The 22,848-nt window shown below is 32.7% G+C and overlaps 1 protein-coding gene across 2 annotated transcripts; it reads left to right on the forward strand.

Annotated features, from left to right (window-relative positions):
- Nucleotides 1-5,266: 5,266 nt before the first annotated feature.
- Nucleotides 5,267-11,974, forward strand: LOC120076425. Of its 2 annotated transcripts, XM_039030246.1 has the most exons (5): nt 5,267-5,641; nt 6,444-6,547; nt 7,589-7,760; nt 9,975-10,079; nt 11,240-11,970. In XM_039030246.1, the coding sequence occupies exons 1-5, from the start codon at nt 5,441-5,443 to the stop codon at nt 11,741-11,743; spliced, it is 1,086 nt and encodes a 361-aa protein (XP_038886174.1). In that variant the 5' UTR covers nt 5,267-5,440; the 3' UTR covers nt 11,744-11,970. The 2 variants fall into 2 exon arrangements, with proteins under 2 accessions (XP_038886174.1, XP_038886175.1); XM_039030247.1 differs by lacking the exon at nt 9,975-10,079 and having other exon boundaries at nt 11,240-11,974.
- The last annotated feature ends 10,874 nt before the right edge of the window (nt 11,975-22,848 follow it).

Raw genomic sequence — 22,848 nt, forward strand, 5'->3', positions numbered from 1 at the left:
TATGAATCCCTCGAGTTGCACCATGTAAATGGTTTCCTCAAGATTGCCATTCAGAAAAAGCAGTCTTGACATCAACTTGTCAAATCTCATAGTCATAATATGAGACAATAGATAGAAGGATCCGAATAGACTTAAGCATGGCAACAGGTGAGAAAGTTTCCTCATAGTCAACTCCCTCAACCTGGGTATAACCCTTTTTCATCAATCTAGCTTTGAAGGTTTGCACATTCCTATCAACACCCCATTTCCTTTTGTAGATCCATTTACAACCTTTAGGTTTAACCTCATCAAGTTGATCTACAAGATCCCATACGAAATTGAAGTACATAGCTCCATTTCAAGATCCATCGCTTTGATCCATTCATCTTTCTCAAAATCCACCATTGCCTTTTTGTAATACAATGGATCCTCAACTTCGCCATCAGCTACCATAGTCAGGATTTCAGTTAAACCCATATAGTGAATAGGTGGGTTTGCAACCCTCCCACTACGTTGAGGTTCCCTCAACACTTAAGGTGGAGTTGATCTACTAGATGATCCTACTTCAACAACTCTTGTTGAGGTATTAGGTTCTTCAACAACTCTTGTTAAAGATTCAGTAGTTTCTTTGGAAATCTCATTCAACACAATATTACTTCTGGTCCTGTGCTTCTTTATGTGGTTTTCTTCAAGAAAAGTAGCATATGTCGATTCAAATACTTTGTTTTCTTTAGAATCAAAGTAACCACCTTTCGTTCCTTTGAGGTAGCCTACAAATAGGCACAACATTGAACATGGTTCCAATTTCTTAGGATTAGCCTCAAGCACATATGCTGGGTAACTCCAGATTCTGAAATGATGTAAACTAGTTTTACGACCATTTCATAACTCCAAAGGTGTTCTAGCAACACTTTTGGATGAAATGCAGTTCAGGATGTACGTTGCAGTCTCTACTGCATAACCCGAAAACAAGTCAGGTAAGGAAGCATAACTCATTATAGACCGAACCATGTCTAGTAGGGTTCGATTCCTTCTTTCTGATACACGCTGAGGTGTACCGGGTGCTAAAAGTTGGGATACTATTCTACGATCTCTCATATAGTTCTGGAATGTTAAATCCATAAACTCTCTACCTCGATCAGATTGAAATGTTTTAATCGTCTATTTAGTGCATTTTCAACTTTAGCATTGAATTCTTTGAACTTTTCAAAAGATTTAGACTTATGTTGCATTAAATAAAAGTACCCATATCTTGACTAATCATCAGTAAAAGTGACGAAATATTCATAACCTCCCCTATCTTTTACATTCATCGGTCTACAGAGGTCTGAATGTACTAGCTTTAAAGGTTCTTTGGCCCCATGACCTTTTCTAGTAAAAGGTCTCTTATCAATCTTGCCTTCAAGACATGACTCACACACAGGTAAAGAATTTTCTTCTAACTCGCTTAGAAATTCATTCTTCATTGACCTCTCAATCCCATCGAGATTGATGTGTCCTAGTTTTAGGTGCCAAAGGTGGGCATTTTCTTTAAGAGACATTTTATGTCTTTTATGTTGAGTTACAGTAGTTTTAAACAACTCAGTGTTATGGAGAGCGTTAGTTGCTAACAGTCTTAGCACATACAAATTATTTTCCAGTTTTGCAGAATAAATATCAACACCATTCTTAGTAATAAACACTTTATTGGAAAGAAAGTTGATATTATAAAATTGTTATAGCAAATACTTTACAAAAATTAAGTTTCTTTATACGTCAGGAACTACATATATATCTTTTAAAACAAGAAATCTGTTCCGTAAAGTCAACCAGAGACCTCACTACCACAACTGAGACGGCGTGCCTGGTTTCAAACTTGCATTGTCATCTCACCAGCATCTAGTTGCCGCCAGGAACTAATTCCCTTGTTTGGCCTTCTTCTTTTCTGCCAAATATTTGGGGCAGTTCCTCTTCTAGTGCCCATCTTGGTTGCAATAGAAACATTTTTCTTTGTTAGCTTTGATGGGTCGTCTACCCCTTTGAGTAGTAACTACCGGATTAGCCTTCCCTTTTCCACCATTCTTCTTCTTCTCTTCACTTTTTGGTATCGGAGGAAGAAGGTATAGACTTTGTTTCAGAGGTCGAACTTTATGCAACTTTTTGGAAGATGAAGCAACATTTGCTTCACCTTTCTTCTCCTTTCTTTCAACAAGGATTGGAAGGTCTATAGCTCGTTGAGCAGGGTGGTCAGGTTGTAGTCAATTCTATTCAAAACAGCATTACTACGGAAATGCAGGAAACTTTCAGGTAAAGATTCTAGTATTATACTAACCTGGCTGGCTTTATCGATGCTTGACCCATTCATCTCTGCCACATTGAAGTGGATCATCATGTTGAGAACATGTTCTCGAATAGATGCCCCTTCTTACATATAAGCATTGAAGATGTATTTAAGAGCGTCATGCCTGAGCTGTACAGACGGTTGTCCGAACATTCCCCTTAGGGACTCCACGATCTCTCGAGTTGTGAGTATGGGCTCATACTTCTTGGCCAAGACTTCATTAAGGCTTGCCAAGATGTATGCTCGGGCCTTTTCATTTGTCTGTGTCCAACGCTCATATGCTTTTCGAACATTTCAAGGAGCATTGGCAAATGGAATGGGAGGACGATCCTCCATCAGGAAAAATAGAAGATAACCGATGATCAGAATAGTATTGATTGTGTTTTTCCAACTAGCGTAGTTTTCTCCCATTAACTTATCGAGAGCTAGTAAACTTAAAGTTGCAGTAGCCATTTTAATGATTTTACTGAAAAAGAACAAATTATTTTAGTCTACTTACATTAAACCACTTAAAAAGACCAATTATATTTTAGCAAAATAGTCTACCCTAAGTGACATCTATTTTGCAACGATGTTTCAGTGAGGCAAGACAAAAGTCACCGTAGGGTGATCAAGTATTCCTTCGTTGAAATGAAACATTCTCAACCATTAGACAGAAACAACTCATTGTCACTGTAACTAATAATCATCATTGTTCGGTCCAGAATTTGTTAACATCCTTAACAATTTTGTATAAGTGTAACCCCTTATTATAGGTTCTAGAGTTCCGCCCCAATGAGCAAACCGTAGGGAAAAATCGATTTGGACATGAAACTAAAACAACCCTATCCATTTCTGGAGATCAAATAAAGCATCATGAAATACAGACATCTTTTAGGGGGACACCCACGATGCCACGAGGCGATACATGAAACTTTATTTAACCTAATGAGAGAGACTGAGGGATGTGTTGTCACATGTCTCACTCCCACTTACTATAAACACTCTCTCCATTCACCTTGTTATTGACCTACCCAAATGTCACCCATAGGGGGGACACCCATGGTGCCTCGAGGTCGAGAGTAGATCTCATTGTGTGAACTTATAGGGAGAAACGTGTGGAGGCTAAAATGGAGTATTATATACCCCATTTTCCTCCCACTGAGTATTCTACCTAGGGTTAATTAATTTAGGAAAAATTCGGTCACTGATTTTATCTAAGTGTTTGTTTAATTTGCTACAAAACAATTCTTGTCTTTGATGATTAAATAATTTTGATTGAAGTCTCTTTAAACTCTTTAATAGACTTTGATCAAAGTTGCATGCATGTAACAAATTTATCTAATTCACCTTTCCAGATAGGTTCCTAGACAGAGGTACGACGTTTCTATCGACTTAAGTTCCCAGGTAAAGGTCCCTTATAGATACATTTGTACATATTTAATCATTTTTTAAGAATCAATTTAATCCTATTAAATCGATTAAAAAATTAAACTTAGATTTCTAATCTCATTAGAAATGTGATCTTAGGTCTATCTCAATCATATTTTAAAACAATTTTAAACAATGATTATAGCCTAAGGTTTGCATGCAACTCTTGAAGAAACTTGAATTATAGAGGACCTATGAGCGGAAGCGGATCATCCAAACTCCATTGTGAAAGAACTCATACATTCACAGTCATACTAAACAGATTATACATTAAATCATAAATTACAACATGCTTTGAATGAAATACAAGGGATCAAGAAACAATACCTTTGAAGAACCTTTTTTCAAGTGTATCCCTCGATCAAACTCGAACGCAACAAGAAACTTGAACTTCCTCGAACAACAACGAGTATCAACTTGATCCTCGAACAAATACGAACACTACCACTAGATTGCCTTGGTATTCTCAGTGTGAGAATCCAGGAGTTGTGTGCTCTGACTTATTTTGGTTTGAGGGAATGAGGAAGATTTAGAGAGGAGGAGGAGACGATCGAGTAGACGATGACAGTATTGTGTAGGAGATGAAAGTCTATCGCATAGACTGGATACTCGATCGTTTAGATAAGAGCACTATCGTATAGTAAACTCGGTGCTATCGTGTAGTTATATATTATTGAAGATTAATTATGACTTTAAATAATGGGTTAATCATTATAATTTTGAAAATTATAGTTCTGTAAAATATCCTTTACTCTAAGAAGAAGATTTTTCGAACTTAAGATATATATATATATACACTCAAAGTTCAACAAGAAGTACAAGTGACCGAATATTATCAATGATATAACAAGTAATGCTTTTACACGTTGAGGTTTGGTTGAAAAAGTTTTTAGTACTACAACAAAATACATAACCTTGCATACATGAAAGAATTTAAGTCCAATAACTTCATGTTGTCTCTTTAAGATAATTTTACTCACTCTAGTATTTAAGTTTCATGAGTAATTATCTCATAAGATTGAACTGATTACCATTTTTATTGAAGCAGACATCTTATTCACAAGACCCGACGAACTATATATATTTTGTAGAAATAAATTGAACTTGAACAAACTTTTATAAAAGGGAGAAAAGTTTTATGGAAGAAAAGTGCTAATGAAAAAATTCTTCTTTTTGCAATTTGAAGAAGAGACATATTTATAGACTCTTCGTAACCATTCAAATAGTCATGTTTTTTTCTTCAAGTTGGTTAATTACGAAAATACATTCATTCACAAAATAATGCAACGAACTCTACACGAATATGGTCACATACCATTTATTCCAATAATACAACATGGTACATATACATAATCTGAGACGTCATTAAATGACAACACAATACTATTTCATTTCATGGATCACAAACAATTATTAAAAACAAGATATTTTTCTTTGGATACAGTTAGATTAGGAACAACGAAGGGTTGTAAGTAAAGTCAACAAAAATGGGTAGAAGAGAGTCAAGTTGTGTGAACAGTTAATAGGTTTGTTTATACAAAATGTTTGTCGTATAGTTCGGGTTACCTCATCTCTCTGCTGGCTTAAAGCAGTATAGAAAGACCAGAAGAAGACGAAGAAGGAGGAGGACATGGAGAGAGTCAACTCTAATCATAGATACATATAATATATAGAAAGCTCTCATTGTTAGGTGGTTGTTTAATTTGTTCGAATTAAAATCGAAGACTCAGAATGAGGACAGTTCTGAAAGGTGTGAAGAAGGGAAGTGGAAGAAGGTTTGCAGCATCAAAATTTAGAGAAGCAGTGAATTTGGGGCTTTCTCGCATCGCAACCCTAAAGGAGGAACGCTCTAACAACTGCTCCGCCAATCTCCGAGCCATCCAATTGTTCATTCCATATGGAAAACCCTTCATTAAACCTGCCCTCCGTCGAGTATACTTCTAATCTTTCTCTCTTATTTATTGATTTATTTTTCACCGATAAAATACGATCGGTGTATTTTATTTTATAGTAAAATCTATCTGTGATAGACTCTATCGTTGATGTCTTCTAGCTAGTGATATTGTCTAGCACTAGTAGAGTACTATTTGTGATATAGTCTATTACAGCTCGTTGATTTCAAGAACTTGATCTAAATTTTGTCATATCTACAATTTTTTTTTATTGTACTATATCTACAAATATTTTGAATTTGATTGCTACCATCTCTTTATAAAAACTTAAGAATAAAGGTTTAAAATACAAAAATTTAAGGGACTCAATGAAAACCTAACTCAAAATTCAAGTAAAAAACGTGACATTTGAAAATCTGGAGAGCAAATGAAAATTAAAACTCACGATTTATGAGTAAAAGTGCAACATTTTGAAACTCGGCGATGAAATGGAATTTGGACTCAAAACCTTGAACAGGTTAAAATATTGATTTTGAACGTATAAAATAATATACTTGAGAAACCAATGATAAATTTTGAAAGGTTCATTTTTATTTAAACATTTTTTTATAAAAAAAATGTTTAAAATATAATTTCAAAAGCTATTTTGAGTGGTTGCCAAATATTCAAATTTGTTCCGAAATGGCTTATTTTTTAAATTAAATACTAGAAAATATAATATATATATAAATATTATAGAATTAGGTGAATAATTTGATAGAAATTATTTATATTATTAAATAGATACAAATTGGATCTAATTTGCAATATTGTTATTTCATTTTTTGTACTGATGTTTGCAGTGTGGGGACTTGATTAAGAATCAAAATCGTTTGGATGCTTATATTATTATTGAAGGATATCTTAATCTCTTGTTGGAAAGGATCCACCTCTTTGGACATGGAAGGTTTGCTTCATAATGGTCAATGGTTAAAAAAAAGGAAGGAAAATTTCAAGATAAAACATGTTTAATTTCTTGAGATATATATGTTAATAATGATTATTCAATTTGTACTCTAATTTGGCATATATATATATATATATTTGTTAAAAGTTGATTGAAATTTTCCCAATATGTTAGCCCCGTTTGGTAATTATTTGATTTTTTGTTTTTATTTTTGAAAATTAAGTCTATTCTATGCACATTTTCTATCAAAAAACCCGATGACCCGAGCCAATCAACCCAATCCAACCCGTGTGGTTTTGGTTAGTTTATAACTCTTTTAAGTTGGTTCATGGGTTCACCTAAAATAACCCAAACCAACACAAATTTATTATTAACTTTAAAATATATATTTTTTATTACTTATAACACAATTATTTATACATATATTGATTTTAATTTTATTTCATTCCAATATGTTTTTTTAATAATTTATTTCTTAAGAGTAGTTTCTTTACACTTTAGAAACAAAAATTTCACTATATAAATTGAAATTGAATTGATAATCTTAATTCAATATATAAAAATAATTAAATTAAATTTTTACATATTTACGTTTTGCTTCTTTTTAGAATAAAATTTTAAATAGATGATCCAATTAACCCGAACCAATCAAACTCAAATATTTCATGGTTGGGTTGGGTTGGGTTCATTTTTTAATAAGGGTTATTTGGATTGAAAAGTTTACAACCCAAACAATTGTGTTGGGTCTAAAAAGTCTCCCAACCCAACCTAACCCAACCCAATCCATGAACGCCTCTAATTCGTGTCTATACAATGGTTAAATTCTTAGTCAAATTCCAAAAACAAAAACAACTTTTTGAATTTTAAATCATTGGTGAAAACTAATTAAGAAATGAAGAAATTTAGAAGTGAAAGCAATGTCCATATCCTTAATTTAAAAATAAATAAATAAATGGTTATTGAACGGATGTTAATTATTACTTTAATTTTTAAAAACAAGAGTTTATTTTAATTTATTTTATTTTTTCTTGGGTAATGAAGAGATTGTCCAGATGAACTGAAGGAGGCAGCATCAGGTGTAGTATTTGCAGCAACAAGATGTAAGGAAATTCGAGAACTTGAAGATATTAAGTCAATTTTGACTTCTCATTTTGGTAGACAATTTATTGGTCAAGCTGTTGAATTGCACAACAATAATGCTCCACAACAGCGGGTATGTCTTCTCTCGAGGTCGGAGGTTTCGTTAATATGACTATAAAAGTTTTACTTACAAAAATTCTTCTAAACGTTAGCATGTTCATTAACTACTTAATTAAATGAGGCATCATTTAAGAACCAAATTGAATGTCAAAGTGAGCTTAGTTCAATCATATTGACATGATCTTTATATCTAGAGGTCGGAAGTTCAATCTGCAACCCCACGATTATCGTACTAAAAAATAAAGGATATTTGTAATATATAGTAAAATAAGAAAAAAAATCTAAAAATATAGCACATCTTTAAAATATTTGCAAATATGAAAATGTTGACCAATCAACCTTTAAATTTTTTTAATCTTCAATTTTGTCCTCCCTTGTTATGTTGAGTGTCTTCTTCTTCTCTTTCTTTTTTTATTTTCAGTCCTTTTCTTCTATTTTTTCTTTCCTTATTTCCCTTTCGTTTCTTTTTTATTTTCTTTCCTTTCTCTATTTTATTTTTCTTTTCTTTCTTAGTTTTTTTATTTTATTTCCTTTTTCCGATTTTTTTTTCATCTCTTCAATCTCCCATCTATCCAAATATTCTCTGTTACCCTCATCTTCCCATTCCCCACTAGAAACATTAAATATATATATATATACGAGACTGAGTTTCAAAACCAAGACTTAAAAATGCCTAATTCATAAGTAACTTAACACCAACAAACCAATCAACGAGTTTGATTATTAAGACGAAATATTAAATATAAATAGCAAATGAAAAAGGATTTGAAAGAAGCTACTTTTTTTAGCCCTGAAATTTGCATAGTTATTAAACCAGTTCATTTCTCAAGAAATGAGAAATGAGAACGTTATCAAATGGACCAATAAAAAGTCTATCAGTGATAACCACTAATATTTTCTATCATTGATAGCTTAATTTTTTATGATTTGCTTTCACAATTAATCGCCACTTATAGAATTCTATCATTGATAGTTAACTTAATGAATTTAATTAATTAATAAAGTTGAGAATTCTTGAACTAAAGCATAAGTGGGATTCCTAAAAGTTATCAATAATAGCATATTATCAGTGATAAAAGGCATCAACGTCAACATGATATTTGATGATAAAAAGGAATGACAAAAGTTATCTCTAATGGTATATTATTAGTGATATAATCTATCACCGATAATCATGATATAAGTGATATCAGTAATAGAACTTAGATGATATCCATATATTGATAATATCAATAATATAAAATGTTGATTCCATTTGACAAAAGTCTATCATTGATAACCACTGCTAAAAGCTATCGATGATAGCCACTGATAAAGGCTATTAGTGATATACACTAATAAAAGTTACAATGATATATGTATTTCAGTGATATGACTTAGGTATATATCAGTAATGATATTGGTAATATGACTTAGGTAGACATCTGTGATAGTCACTTGTAGACTTCTCATTGATAGACTTCTATCACTTATAGCTTTAAATGTTCATTTTTTTACAATTGATTGTTTCCTTTCAAAGTTGATAATTATTTATAAAAATCTATCATTGATAGTCACTGATAGCATTAAGTGTTAATATTTCAAGTTTGATTCCATTTGATAAAATTGTATCAATAATAGCCAATGAAAACTATAGAAAATCGAAAGCTAATATTTCAAGTGTTATTATTTCAAGGTTGTATTAAATATTTATCAAATTGAAAGCTATCATTGATAGCAACTATCGGTCATAGCAACTTTAGCTAAGTTGCTATCACCCATAGCTGCTATCAGTGATAGCTTTCGATTTAAAAAGATCGAAAGAAGAAGCGCGAAACGGTAGGCTGCATGTGAACTTTTTAGCCATTTACCAATATGGCTATCACTGGTAGCTACTATCAGTGATATATGGTGCTAATTTGGGTCATGTCCCTAAAATGTTCTTGTGTTACACCTTTTATTATTTTGGGCGTGATTATTATTTGTACAACCCACCCAAAAATAAAACCAAATTGAACTCTTGGTTATGAGGAACCCAGTTTTTTGGCTACTTGGGCTAGTTGGGCTGGGAACATGGGCCAAGCCCCAAGAAAAATTCAAATTTTATGCACAACCAAAACACTAGAAGTGTAATTTAAATCTCTCTCTATTTTTACTTTACTTGCAGTATGGTTGATTCATTTTTTTCCCTTTTGAAGTAGCATTATAGTTGTTTTAAAATCCTTGATCTTGTGTTTTAATTTGATAGCTAGGGGAAAAATTGTCAGAAATGAAACCAAGTCCAGAGAGTAAAATGAATCTTTTGAATGCTATTGCTTCTCAGAAAACCCAAGAACCTCCTCTTCCTAACCAGGTATGGACCCTTGATAACAAAAAATATGTTTGAGAAAACATGTTTTTCTTTTTTCTTTTTTTAATTTTTCATAGGAAAAATGTCAAACTAAATATATAAATAGTAAAAAGAAATATTAATAGATATTGATAGACTTCTATCAACCTTTCTCAATGATAGACTTGTGTTAGTTTCTATCCCCGATACTATCAATGATAGACTTGTATTAGTTTCTATCACCAATAAATATTAATAGATTTCTATCAATCTCTATCGATGATAAACTTGTATCAGTTTTCATCACTGATAGACATTAATAAACTTTTATTAGCATCTATAAGTGATAGACTTGTATTCGTTTCTATCTCTGATAGACACTAATAGACTTCTATCAATCTCTATCAATGACAGACTTCTATCAACGTCTATCAATGATAAACTTGTATCAGTTTCTATCATTGATAGACACTGATAGACTTCTATCAATCTCTATCGATGATAAAATGTATAAGTTTCTATCACTAATAGACATCTATCAGCGTCTATCTGTGATAGACTTGTATCTGTTTCTATCACTAATAGACATCTATCAGCGTCTATCTATGATAGACTTGTATCTGTTTCTATCACTGATAAACATTGATAGACTTCCATCAACCTCTATCGATGATAAACTTGTATCAATTTTTATCATTGATAGACGCTGACAGACTTTTTTAGCTTGTATCTGTGATAAACATTAATAACAATATCTATTACAACTATAAGTTAAATTTTACTATTTGTGTAAATATTTTTTCTTATTTTTCTATTTCTGAAAATCCCGTTTTTTCTTTTTCCTTTTTCTGTTTTCTTCTTATTGTTATTTTTTTTTTTTTTTTTTAATAAATTACAAGTCTCTGAATTTTAAAAGTATAGGGACTGCCTCAGCCTCATTTACCAATTAAATTGTTAAGATTTATGAAACTTAGGGTCCAAAAGTATTAAAAACCTAAAATTAATCATAAATATCACAATTTTCGGTTTTATTTTTATGTATTGTATTTTTATTTCATCAATCTGCTCTGGAGATTCAAATAAATCTAACAAAATCATACATATTTTTTCTCAAAATATTACTTTTGTTTTGTTGTAATATGTGCTGACACTTGACTCTTTATTTTTTGTTACAAAATATATAGGAAGAAATGATTGGAAAGAAAAGATCAAAAAGGTGGAGCAAGAGAGGAAGTGAAATGATAGAGAATTCAACTGCCATTTTTGGATCAGAAGACTCATCCAATTCTACAAGTAGTAGAAAAAGGAAAAACAAAGGTGTGGCTTTGAACACAAACCCTTATGAAACCAACTTTGAACCATCTACTTCTATATTGCAAACCACAAGAAAGAGCAAAGGTCTTGTGGGTTTGAGCTCAAATCCTATTGGAACCAGCTTTGACTCATTTAGTTTTGCACAAACTAATGTTAAGAAGCCATCAAGTCCTACTCACACTACACAAAACAACAAGATCACCCCTAAACCAACTGGTGTTAGCAATCTATTGAGTTCAAAGCCAAAAATACAAAGGAACAAAGTTGTGCCTTTATATACAAGCCCTACTCCAACCAACTTTGTTCCACAAACTAAACAAGTGCCTTTGACCACAAGGCGTTATCCAACTCGTAGTTCAAGCCACAAAAGCTAATATACCGCCTTGAGCAATATTGGGATGCATCTTAGATTGCGTCTTTTCTTGTGCAATCCACCCCAATCACACACCGACAAATAAAAAGTGACATGTCTATTCAAATAGCCACTAGTAGTATATAATGTCTCTTCTTCGAATCGCATATGAGGTTATATATTTTATGATATTTTGTGATACTATTCATATAACAATCTTAAAACAATTTTAGATTTGATTTCCTATTTATCCTAATGATTTCTTTTTACTATACATATTCATGGTTGTCCTATCATGCATGTAAGTCCATAAAACTATTGGAATCAAGTAGTTGTTCTATATGCATGAAAGTAAGCTGAAATTTAGGCCGACCACATTTACTCCATTGAAATTGTAATAAACCAATGGTAATGTAAAAAGTAGGTCCTATTTAATTACTTTTGGTGTTGTTCACTTGTGTTCTACATTCGTACTAATACATGGGTCCATTTCCAAATCTATAATAAACATAATGCAAATTGATTAATGAACAAAGGGTGGTCAATCTAATTTCGTCTGAAGTTACGTCGCATCGATACCATTATCGTAACAGCTACTATTATGGTGACCATTATTCTTATTGTTCCAAGGAAAAAATTATGAATTTTGATACTTCTATTATTACCATTACCGTTTCACCCTCAAAGATAAAGGTAACAATAATGGTAACAGTAAATTTGACAAAATTCATAATTTTAAGTAAACAGCAACCCAATTACCTTTGTAATTGTGGTCCATTAAGATTGGGCTATCAATGAAATTCCATAACGATTACACCAATTTTCATTAAATTGGTGAACATGATTTTAGTGCATCTGGTTTTATGTGTTTTCTTTGTGAAAGTTTTTTCTTTCTCAATACATTGATTTTTATAATATATTATAATATTGGTATGTATTAATTTAGTTTTTAATGAAATTAAATTTAAAATATAAAATAATATACTTATTACTTTTCATAAAATTTTTCTTATAATATTGAAAAAACAAACTACTAAAAAAAATCTATGGGCTCATAAGTTTACATTTTAAAGACCCGTCATATTTCTTCTTCTTTTTTTTTTTTTCAAAACTAAAACTGTTCAATACCTTAACATCCCACTTGATAGTTACAATGACCCTCAAATTATCTCCTTTGTTTTTGGTTTCACCCCAAAAGGACTCATGCCAATGGAGAAAATCATTCTTACTTATATACCCATGATTCTCCTCTTATTTAACCAATGTGGGACTTTGGTCGCATTTCCAACATCTTTCTATCATTGATAGCTTAAAATATCAATCTTTCAAAATTGATCGTTATTAATGAAAGTCTGCCAATGATAATCATTGATATGAACAATGAACCAATATATATGTATGTATGATCTTTTCTTTCCATCATATGTATGTATAATTTTTTGTTGATTTTTTTACACAATTTTTTTGGTATTGAGAGTGTGATATTTCATTTTCTGTTTTAGAAGAAATGATCATCTTTTTATCGTATTTTTTCTTAGATTGAAAACCATACTCTATTGGCATAAAGTTCACTGTTTGGTATATGTGCATTGGGCTATTTTTCTATTCCGCACTAATGTCATTCTATAGTTATATGTATGATAATAATGATTTGAGTATTGCACTTTTTTTGTTATTATTTTTTTGTTGGTTTATTTTGGTATGCTTTCATTATTATGAACAATAGATATCAAGCATAACGCTCCCATATTGTTTTACGTTTCAAGTTTAATGAATTGTGTCTCAAGTTTACTTCTTGACTTATTGGTTTTATTTTGTGAGAACTTGTTCAAAAAGATTATTTACTTTGTTTCGCAAATATTTGATAATCGATTTCACATAGATATCATAAACAATATCAAATTGTTATACCACATATTATTGGTGGAAATCATGGAGAAATTTATGAGAAATTTAATGTCAATATTTTAAAGATGGCAAGAAAAAAATGCAATTCTTTGGTTTTTGGCAAGATTTTTAAAAAACGTAACATTGTAATGTTGAAGAAGAAGCAGACAAAGAGAAGTTGCTTACACTTGAGGCATAGAAACTTGCAAAGTATTTATGAAAAAACTACATTTTGAATGGATTAAAAAACACATTATATAATGATTATAGTGGTGGATTTGGTGAAATTTTTTTTATCTATAAAATGATTGATTCCAATACCTTGATAAGACACAGTCCGTTATATGTCTCATCATATTTGAAGGTTAATTATGATTTTATATAAAATTTTATATATTACATAGAAAATTCCTTGGGAATTATGGAAAAGTAAAAAACTTTTCGAAAGTTTTTATGTTATTTTGGAGGTATTTATAAAAAGTGACTATTTTCAATTGATAATCCAAGTTTTAGAATATTGGATAACAATTTAAAAAGAGGTTGAGATATGTTTGAGTTGACTACAAAATTTTTGTACGGTATTCCTAAAGTGTGAATACAACCTATATCTCTTTAATGAATAATAATAAATCTCGATATATATGACAACGACTTAATACAATCAAACAACTGCTTTCTAGTGCAATTTTCACAATTAACTTTGTAAAGTCAAAAGATAATATTGTGGATCCTCTCACAAAAGGCCCAAACTAGAGAGTTGGTTGAAAGTTCACCAAGGAGAATGAGATTATAGCCTATAGTTTTAAACAGTTAACAAGAGAAGCAACCCAACTTAGTTGACTAGAGATCCCAAGATCTAGGTTCAATGGGCCAACTTAGTTGACTAGAGATCCCAAGATCTAGGTTCAATGGGCAAAAAGACCTTTGGAAAATGAGCACTGTATTAAAATTTTGGTCTCTTTCTCATTCTACACTACAAGAATTTTGGCCTCTCAATGAAATATTTCATGACACCAAAAAGTTCATTGGCATAAGTAGGATTTCTGACACATAAAAAAATCTTCGGGAAAAATACACTTTCCTGATGCTACGTTGAAAAACCATCGACATAGACAATTTTCCCAACACTAATTTGAATTGTCGTAGGCATAGGTATCAAGGTTAGAGAATCTCCTCGGGAATTCCCGATCCTATTAAGAGGAACGTCGAGAAAGGTTTCATCTCTTGATGTAACACCCCAAATTTTGTAATTTCAGTAATTTCTTTTAATTGGGGACATTTTTAGAATTTTGGAAAGTGTAATTGCAAGAATTTAATTATTCACATTGGAAATTATTTAGGTTGAAATAGGAGTTAATTCTTTTTGAAATTTAAAGAATTTATGTGGATTAAGAAAAGAATAAAATAAAATAAAATATTTTTTATTTTTATTTTTATTTTTATTCTTTCCTTCTTTTTCTCTTTCTTTTTCTCCTTCCCTTCCCTTCTTCTTTCTCGTGCAGAACCCCCCCCCCCCCCCTCCCCCGAAAACCCTCGCTGTCGTCCCCCTTCGCACCGCCACCTCAGCCGCTCTTAGTCGTTGCGTGCCTCGCCAGCTGTGAAGCCGATCTCCTTCGTGCACCCTCCCAGCTCGTCCATGACCCGCGGCTGAAGCCGAGCGCCACATGAATCGGATGCCGAATGTCCGCCGTGTGAGCCGCTCGCCCAACTTTTCTCCGCGCTGTGCCTTCTGCTCGTACAGCCGCCCCGCCGCTGTCGAGGTCCGATCGCACTGTAGCTGAGTTTCAGATCGGCTCGTTCCAATCGCGATTTTTCCGACTTCGCCTCTGTCGGTTCCAGCCCTGCCATCAACCGTCACCGCCGTTCCCGTTTCGCTGGATCTTGAGTTTTGGGTAAGATCTAAATGATTTTCATGGATTTATCGAGAATCTTGAATATCCAATAAATAATGTGTTTAATTATCCCTTCAATCGGATTTTGGAGGTTGGACATGATAGTTTGAAGGAGTTTAAGAGACTTTTGGCTTGTTGGCAAGCAAAGTTAAAGGTGATTTCGGCAAGGATTTTGATATGATTTGAGGCTTTGTTACTTGTTTGGTTCGAGTGTAATTTATAATTTATACAAATTAAGTTATTAAGTTTTGTTGTTGATTTTGGCGGGATTTTACTCTTAGGAGTGTGAACCTAAAGGTTAAAATTTATTTATGTTTATATACTAGGATTAAATTCCAAGATTGTGAAGATTAGAAGGGTGTTGGTTACTCGAATAATTGTTTGGGCTTTTGAAGGTGAATTCGAATTGGACCACACCTTAGGTAAGTTTGTTTGGAAATATTTGGTAATCTTGGGGTGTTTGGAATTAGGATTGAGTTATTAATTTTAAAGCTTGGTTTATGTTTAGGCTTGATTAAGGGTTCGAGAATTTCAGGTAAATAATCTTACTACTGGAAACTGTCCACGGGTTATGCTAGCATGATAGATTGATATTTTGACAAAACGATAACATGATAGACTGATAGTATTAGTATAACCGATGTATGTTTTTGTATGAGGATATGAAAGATTAACTGTGCACATAGATACTTGAATGCTAGCATGAGATAATATTTGATTCCATGAAATTGTATTTGATCTAAGGATGTTGAGAAGTATATGTATGTTGTAGAGCCATGATGTTGAGATGTATATATATGTCGTAAAACTATGATGTTGAGATGTATATGTATATTATAGAACCATGTTGTGATACTTGTGATAGTGTCCTCACTGATTAGTTAGATGTCCACTAGATGTTGTGCTTCCTTTGGGATTCACTAGAGATGGGATCCAACAGATGTTGTGTTTCTTTCGGGATCTACCAGATATTGTGTTTTCATCGAGATTCATTAGAGGTGGTGTTATCCTTCGGGATTCACCAGAGGTTGTGTTTCCTTCGGGAATCACTAGAGGTGATGGCTTCCTTTGGGGTCCACTAGAGGTCGTGTTTCCTTTGGGATTCACTAAAGATAGTGCTTTCCTTCGGGATTCACCAGAGGTTGTGGGTCCTACGAGACTTACTAGAGATAGTGGGCATACTTAACAACAGTAGGATAAAGAATCAATTTTTCATGTATGAGTTTCATGAGGACTAGAGGAGTATTTATGTTCCACCAGAGGTAGACATCTAAGAGATAGGCATCTAGAGGACATAGATACCTAGCTTAACCCCAGTAGTGGGGTTACTTACTGAGTATTTTTATATTCATTTTTTCTCATGTTGTTGTTTCAGGTAAAGGTAGAGATGCTCCGACGACTGACAAAAGGAATCATTGATCGAGCCACCAGGGACTAGTTTACATGATTCCGCTCATATTTTAATATTTATATTATGTTTTAAATTTTCAGTTTTAAGATTCAAGACTACCGCTTCAGTTTTGTTTTTAGACTTATTTGTTTCTTTTCATGATTTATGGGTACCCTATCCTTTAACTTTAAGTATTTGAAATTAATGCAAATCTTTTTAGTTATCTCATTTATTTAGCATTCATTTCATTATAAATTAATGTCATTTTAACTTACATGCATGCATACGTTAGTAACGACCTAGCTTGAATCCTAAGGGGTCGGATCGTTACACTTATGCCTTAAGGGCGTCAAGAGACCCTTTGAGTCTCCTGTAAGTGGGGGAGAATGTCTTGGGCATGCTCATCTAGGGTAATGTTAGCTTATGGTTGCATGTCCAAACCATCCTATCTTTGAGTCTTGTAATTAGTTTAGTAAGTTGTTTCTTTTTTTTTTTTTTTATTTCAAGTTGTTTTTCAACGAGTGACCACTCGCCACTTTTGATATGCAAGCTAGACATTTCAAAAATTGCTCAGAATGCATTATAGGGGATACCCACTAGTCAACCCCCCCGATCACACTATTACAGAAATTAGATTACTTGACGTACTTGACGTTTTTCCAATGCAAGTAAAGGGTATACTTGACGCTTATAAAAGCGTGAGTATTTGACTGTCAAGTATGGTGTGAAATCTTGCTTGGTGCATATTTAATGGAAAACTAATACAGGAATCATGAGTATGAGAAAATATTGGAAGCCCAATCTTATCTACAAGCAATAAAAAATTTCTTCAAAATTTCATTTACCAAAATAACCAATTAACTCCAAATAGATTACTCAAAGTATGGCTTGATTCGGAATGTCACTTCAAAACTACAACAAAATAATCCAACCTACGAAAAGTTCAATAATAATGGTTACAAAACGCAAATTCCAGCAACTATGTAACAATTCCAAAAGAGTTTAAAAAAACGTCCAAACATTGTTAACTTTGCTAGACAGTGGCTCCAATCCCTTGAAATCTTTGAATTGAAAATAAAAAATTGAAAATAACTCAATAAATAACTCAATTATTAAACCAATACTTCAATAGGTAACAAAGAACTATTAATACTAACCTCCAAACTTACCAAAACATTGCGAAGATCGGTCTCAAAACTATTGGACAGAAACTCAACTCCTTCCAACGCTTCAAAATCATTCTCATCATCAAACATTTAAACAAGCAAATCATTACAAAAGATGTTACATTGTAGCCCAAATCACAAATTAAATATTTGAAAGTACGGAACTAGAATTGGAAAAATCCTAAATTATAGGGAATAAAATGATGTTTAAGATAAAAAAAAACGAGGTAAACCAAACCCTACCGCCGGCTAAAAACACCTACTGATACCGAGAAATCCACGGACAATAGTGCCTCTAAAAGCGAGACATACCCACGGAAGACAGCCCCTGAAACTGGAATCAATCTGCCCGTAAAACACCCACATTAGAAACCCACTCGCCGGACGCGAACCAGAACCCACGTGGCTGCACTAAAGCGACTGGAAACTCCACGCCTCGAACACCAACATCGACGACGGAGGACTTCAGGTGGGTGGTACACGATTTACCCGCCTCGAACGCCAACATCAACGATGAACGACTTCAGATGGCTTCGGGCGGCTTCGTGTGTTCTCTCTTGCTCAAAATTGACAGCCCAATCTCTTATTTTATGTGGTACACGATGGGTGCCCTAATAAAAAGAAGATGAGATTAATTACAAAAAAAATGCCAGCAGTCCATATTTACAAGTTTGCCTTTGGTCCTTTAATTCCACCAATTTTCTAATAAAATGCCACTTAAATAACTTGTTATTTTCTACAAATCTCCCTTATAACAAGAATAAAGTAAAAATGGAGAGAAAATAAAAGGAAAATAAAGGGATTTGGGGATTAGGGTTTCTTCTTTTCTCTCCCTTTTTACTTTTTACTTTTTTCTTTTTTCTTTTCAATAAAGGGACGAAAGGTCAAATGGACGCATCGGTCGCGCGTAAGAGGTTGAAGTTCGATCAACTAAATCTAATGCATTTAACTCTTTTATTTCTTTAAAATAATAAGTCAATTATTTTTTATATTTTACTTGACATGAAAAATGTGTCAAGTAAGAGCTTCTTATACTTGACACGAAAAACATGTCAAGTAAGATCTTATATTATATGACACAAAAAAATGTAAGTAATGGATCGCGTAAAAATATCCTAAATATTCCATCAATCTCCGTTTTTGTAACTCTTTTACTTGACATTTTCTTTTCTAAAAGGTCATTACTTGACTTTTTGTTCCAAAGAAACATCAAGTAGTTAAAACTACAAATGTCAAGTAATGTAGATTTTGTAGTAGTGCCGATGTGTTGATGTACTTTTTGCAATCAAAACTTTCTTGCAAGTGTCAATCTTCAATGCACTATTTAATAATGTTTTTAATATTTTTCCTCTCTCATGTTTTATAAAACAATTTTCTCTCAAAATGTGAGTGGAGGCTACTTCATATACTGACGCTATCCACAACTTTCGATTTTTACACGACTGACTTATTCGTCGGATTAGAGCAAGTGTCGCACGATCACCTTTCCCATGTGCGAAAGACATCAGCTTGCGGCCCTATTTCCCCTCCCTGATTTTTTGTTGCAGCTCTAATCTTCTTCTTCGTGCCTCTCTCCCTAATTTTTCGCCAGACGATGGTGCTACTCTCTCCTGAGGCCAGCCGCCCACTTTCATTACTGACCACCGTTATCTTTCGTCGTTGTCGGTTGCGCCACATCCCCGTCCATGCACCCTCTCTTGCGTGTTTTGGATGCCGCGATCGTATTCTTCTTTATTGGATGTCGCCGCCCAGTCCTCCACCTCTGCAACGATTTCTCTCTTCAGATCTTTCTAAGGTAAAACAAGAAGATCCTACACTCTATATTTCTCTATATTTATCTTCCTTTTCAGCCTTTGTGATGGTGTTTTCTTGTTTTCTTTCCATGGTTATTGTAGTCTCTTGTTTAGTTCTTAGATTTTTTTAAAAGCCCTAATTTTGTGATTTTATGTAACTTGATTTTCTCTTAATTTTGCTCAAAGCTCCATCAACTGTGTTTCTTTTTCTGATTGAGAGGCTGCCATTTGGGATTTTACCGTACACAAAAACTTTTTGCTGTCATGATTGACATTTCATTTAGACAACATTTTAATGATTTTGTAATTCATTCTCGTTGATTTTCATTTTGGTTAATTATCATCCAACTAGATTAATTGCTTTACATAATGGAAGCTTTGGGAGTATGATTCTTTCAACAATTGAAAAGCCAAATAATGCCCCTTCTTAATCACCATCGTTATAGAGAATTATTGATTTTGTGATACTTGGGTGGATGTTTTTCTATTAAATTATGATTGGATTTTAATTTTCCATCGATGGGGGCTGAACACTGAAGAACACGAGTTTGAGTAATTATATCAAACTTTGGCCAATATTTTTATGATTCCATGAACGTAAAAAAATGAATAAGGAATACTATTTAAAAAAGAAGATGTTGTGCACCTCTCGAAACATTAATGCATTGAGTTTGTGATTGGTATATGAAATAATGTTATTAAACTTAAGTTTCAATTTTATATTTAGTTTGAGATTAGTATATAGATAAATGCATAGTTATGTTTAAGTTTGGGTGACATTAAAATTATTTAAATTTGTATTTTGTAGGTAGCTTGAAGGACTAGTTTCAAGATGCATCTCTGAACGAGTAAAGTTAGTTTGTAGATTTGTGTTTTCTAGATATATAATATTATTGTGGTGTTAATGTTTTATGTATATTATGTAATGTTGAAAATAATCTACAATGTTATTTTGGTATTAATGTCTTAATTATATTGTAATATTGAAGATAATATGTGATGCTATTTCAATGTCAATTATGGAAGAAAATTAATTAAATATTGAAGATTTTAGTTTATTTGACTACATTTTTAATAGGTTTGATATTTAGAAAATTATAAAAAATTTAATTTGAAAAAAACCTCTCCCGACCCCAGATTCAAGGGCATCGGGAAAAACAACATTAGCATAAATTATTTTATATCGTCGGGAAACATAACCTCTCCCAATACCCAAATTTATTTGCATTGGGAAATATGGCCTTTCCCGATGAAAACTTAAGGATTTTAGTGTTGGGATAAATATCATGCACATAATTTCAATTTCTCTCGATGCCCATATATTCGCATCAAGAGAAGACACTTCTCCCACTGCCATCATATGGCCATCGAGAGAAGTCACTTTGCCCAATGCCAAAAATTTGGTTTTTGGGATCGGGGGAAGTAATTTCTCTTGACGCCAATCTATAGGCGTCAGGAGAAAGCCTCTCCACTTTTGCTATCGCAAAATCTTTTATTCTCGACGAAATGTCACTATTTTTCGTCAAGGTAAGGATTTCCCCTTGCCAACAATAAAAACAAAAAAAAAAAAAATCAAGAAAGCCTTTCTTGATGGTTTTGTGGCTTTTTCCGACGGTTTTGGCCATCGAAAAAGGGAAAATTTCTTGTAGTGCTAGAATGATGAGACAGTTCAAGTTTAGTTTTTAAGGCAAACACTATACTTTAATGATGTCTATAAGTTATTGAATAATTATTTATGAAAAAAGCATATACCATGTTCTTTATAGAAATCACTTATGTGAGTATGAAGGGGTCGCTTCTATGAGAATTTTAAGGCGATTTCTCTAAAACACTCATAAGACCAGATGATATTCAAGGCCAAAATAAACACAATTATGAGAATTGACTTTATTAGAATGAAAAACTGTGTGACTTCTATTGTCTTAGCTTACTCTAAAATTGTTAACAGTTCAAGACATCAAGTCTACTGATTAACCAAATAAACTCAATTAATGTTCACAAGGGAAAGTTAAATTTTTTTACTACCTATCCTGATCCAGATTCTCATTTATAGGGAGATTGTTAGAATAAATGGTATGTGATCATTCGTGTAGAGTTGTATTGTTTCATGAATGAATATGTATTTTCTATTGGGTTTTATGCCCTAAACTCGTGGTTTTTAATTTGGTAAACGATTTATTTATTAATAAATTTTTGTTATTTTATTTAGTTTTCTTAGAATTTCATAACTCAAATCCAATAATGAAAATCCAAGGTTATTTAAATGAAACTTAACAGTATATAGTTGACATTCAGGTAGATCAGGTTCAAGTAACAATCAAAATGGTTTATAGTATATGGAGAAGGTTGGGTGCCTTATCCTTGTGACACTATGAATATGACCTACTTTATAGTTGTTACAAATGACATGATTCAAATTGTTCTTGCAAAGACATGCAAGTGGGGATATCTTATACAAAGAGTTCGTATAAGACTGCAAAATTATTAGTTTCTCTTTGTAATGTCATTGACTGAAGAGATTAATATTTCATAGGATGATCATATGTAACTTGATCTCAATCCTAAGTGAGTTATTAACTCGTGTCTGTGAGACCTCGTCTTTTGATTTGTATGAATGAGAGTGGCCTGAGTCTCCGACTAAATAAGTCTACCATTTTGGAGACTTGGTCGAGTGGAAAACTATGAACATAACTTCACAAGATGGAATTCACTTCTTCTCATCCTACGTAAGTAGATGAGCCATTTCCTTCCATAAACAAATTGTTCATTAGAGGATCAATGATACTTAAGGATAAAGAGGTAATTACAGAGGTAAAATAGACATTTGATCGAGCTTTAATTACAAATAACTTGTAAATGATCGACTTATGTATAATGGTTATATCCATGGATGCAACATGTTTTACAGTATATAAGAGTGCAACTACAGGTCTATAGTAATCTGTCCCATAGTTAATAAATATTCATTAATTAATTAATTTTGGATCATTAGAGCTTAT

The sequence above is a fragment of the Benincasa hispida genome, chromosome 4 (genome assembly GCF_009727055.1).
Source record: "Benincasa hispida cultivar B227 chromosome 4, ASM972705v1, whole genome shotgun sequence".
NCBI lineage: Eukaryota > Viridiplantae > Streptophyta > Magnoliopsida > Cucurbitales > Cucurbitaceae > Benincasa > Benincasa hispida.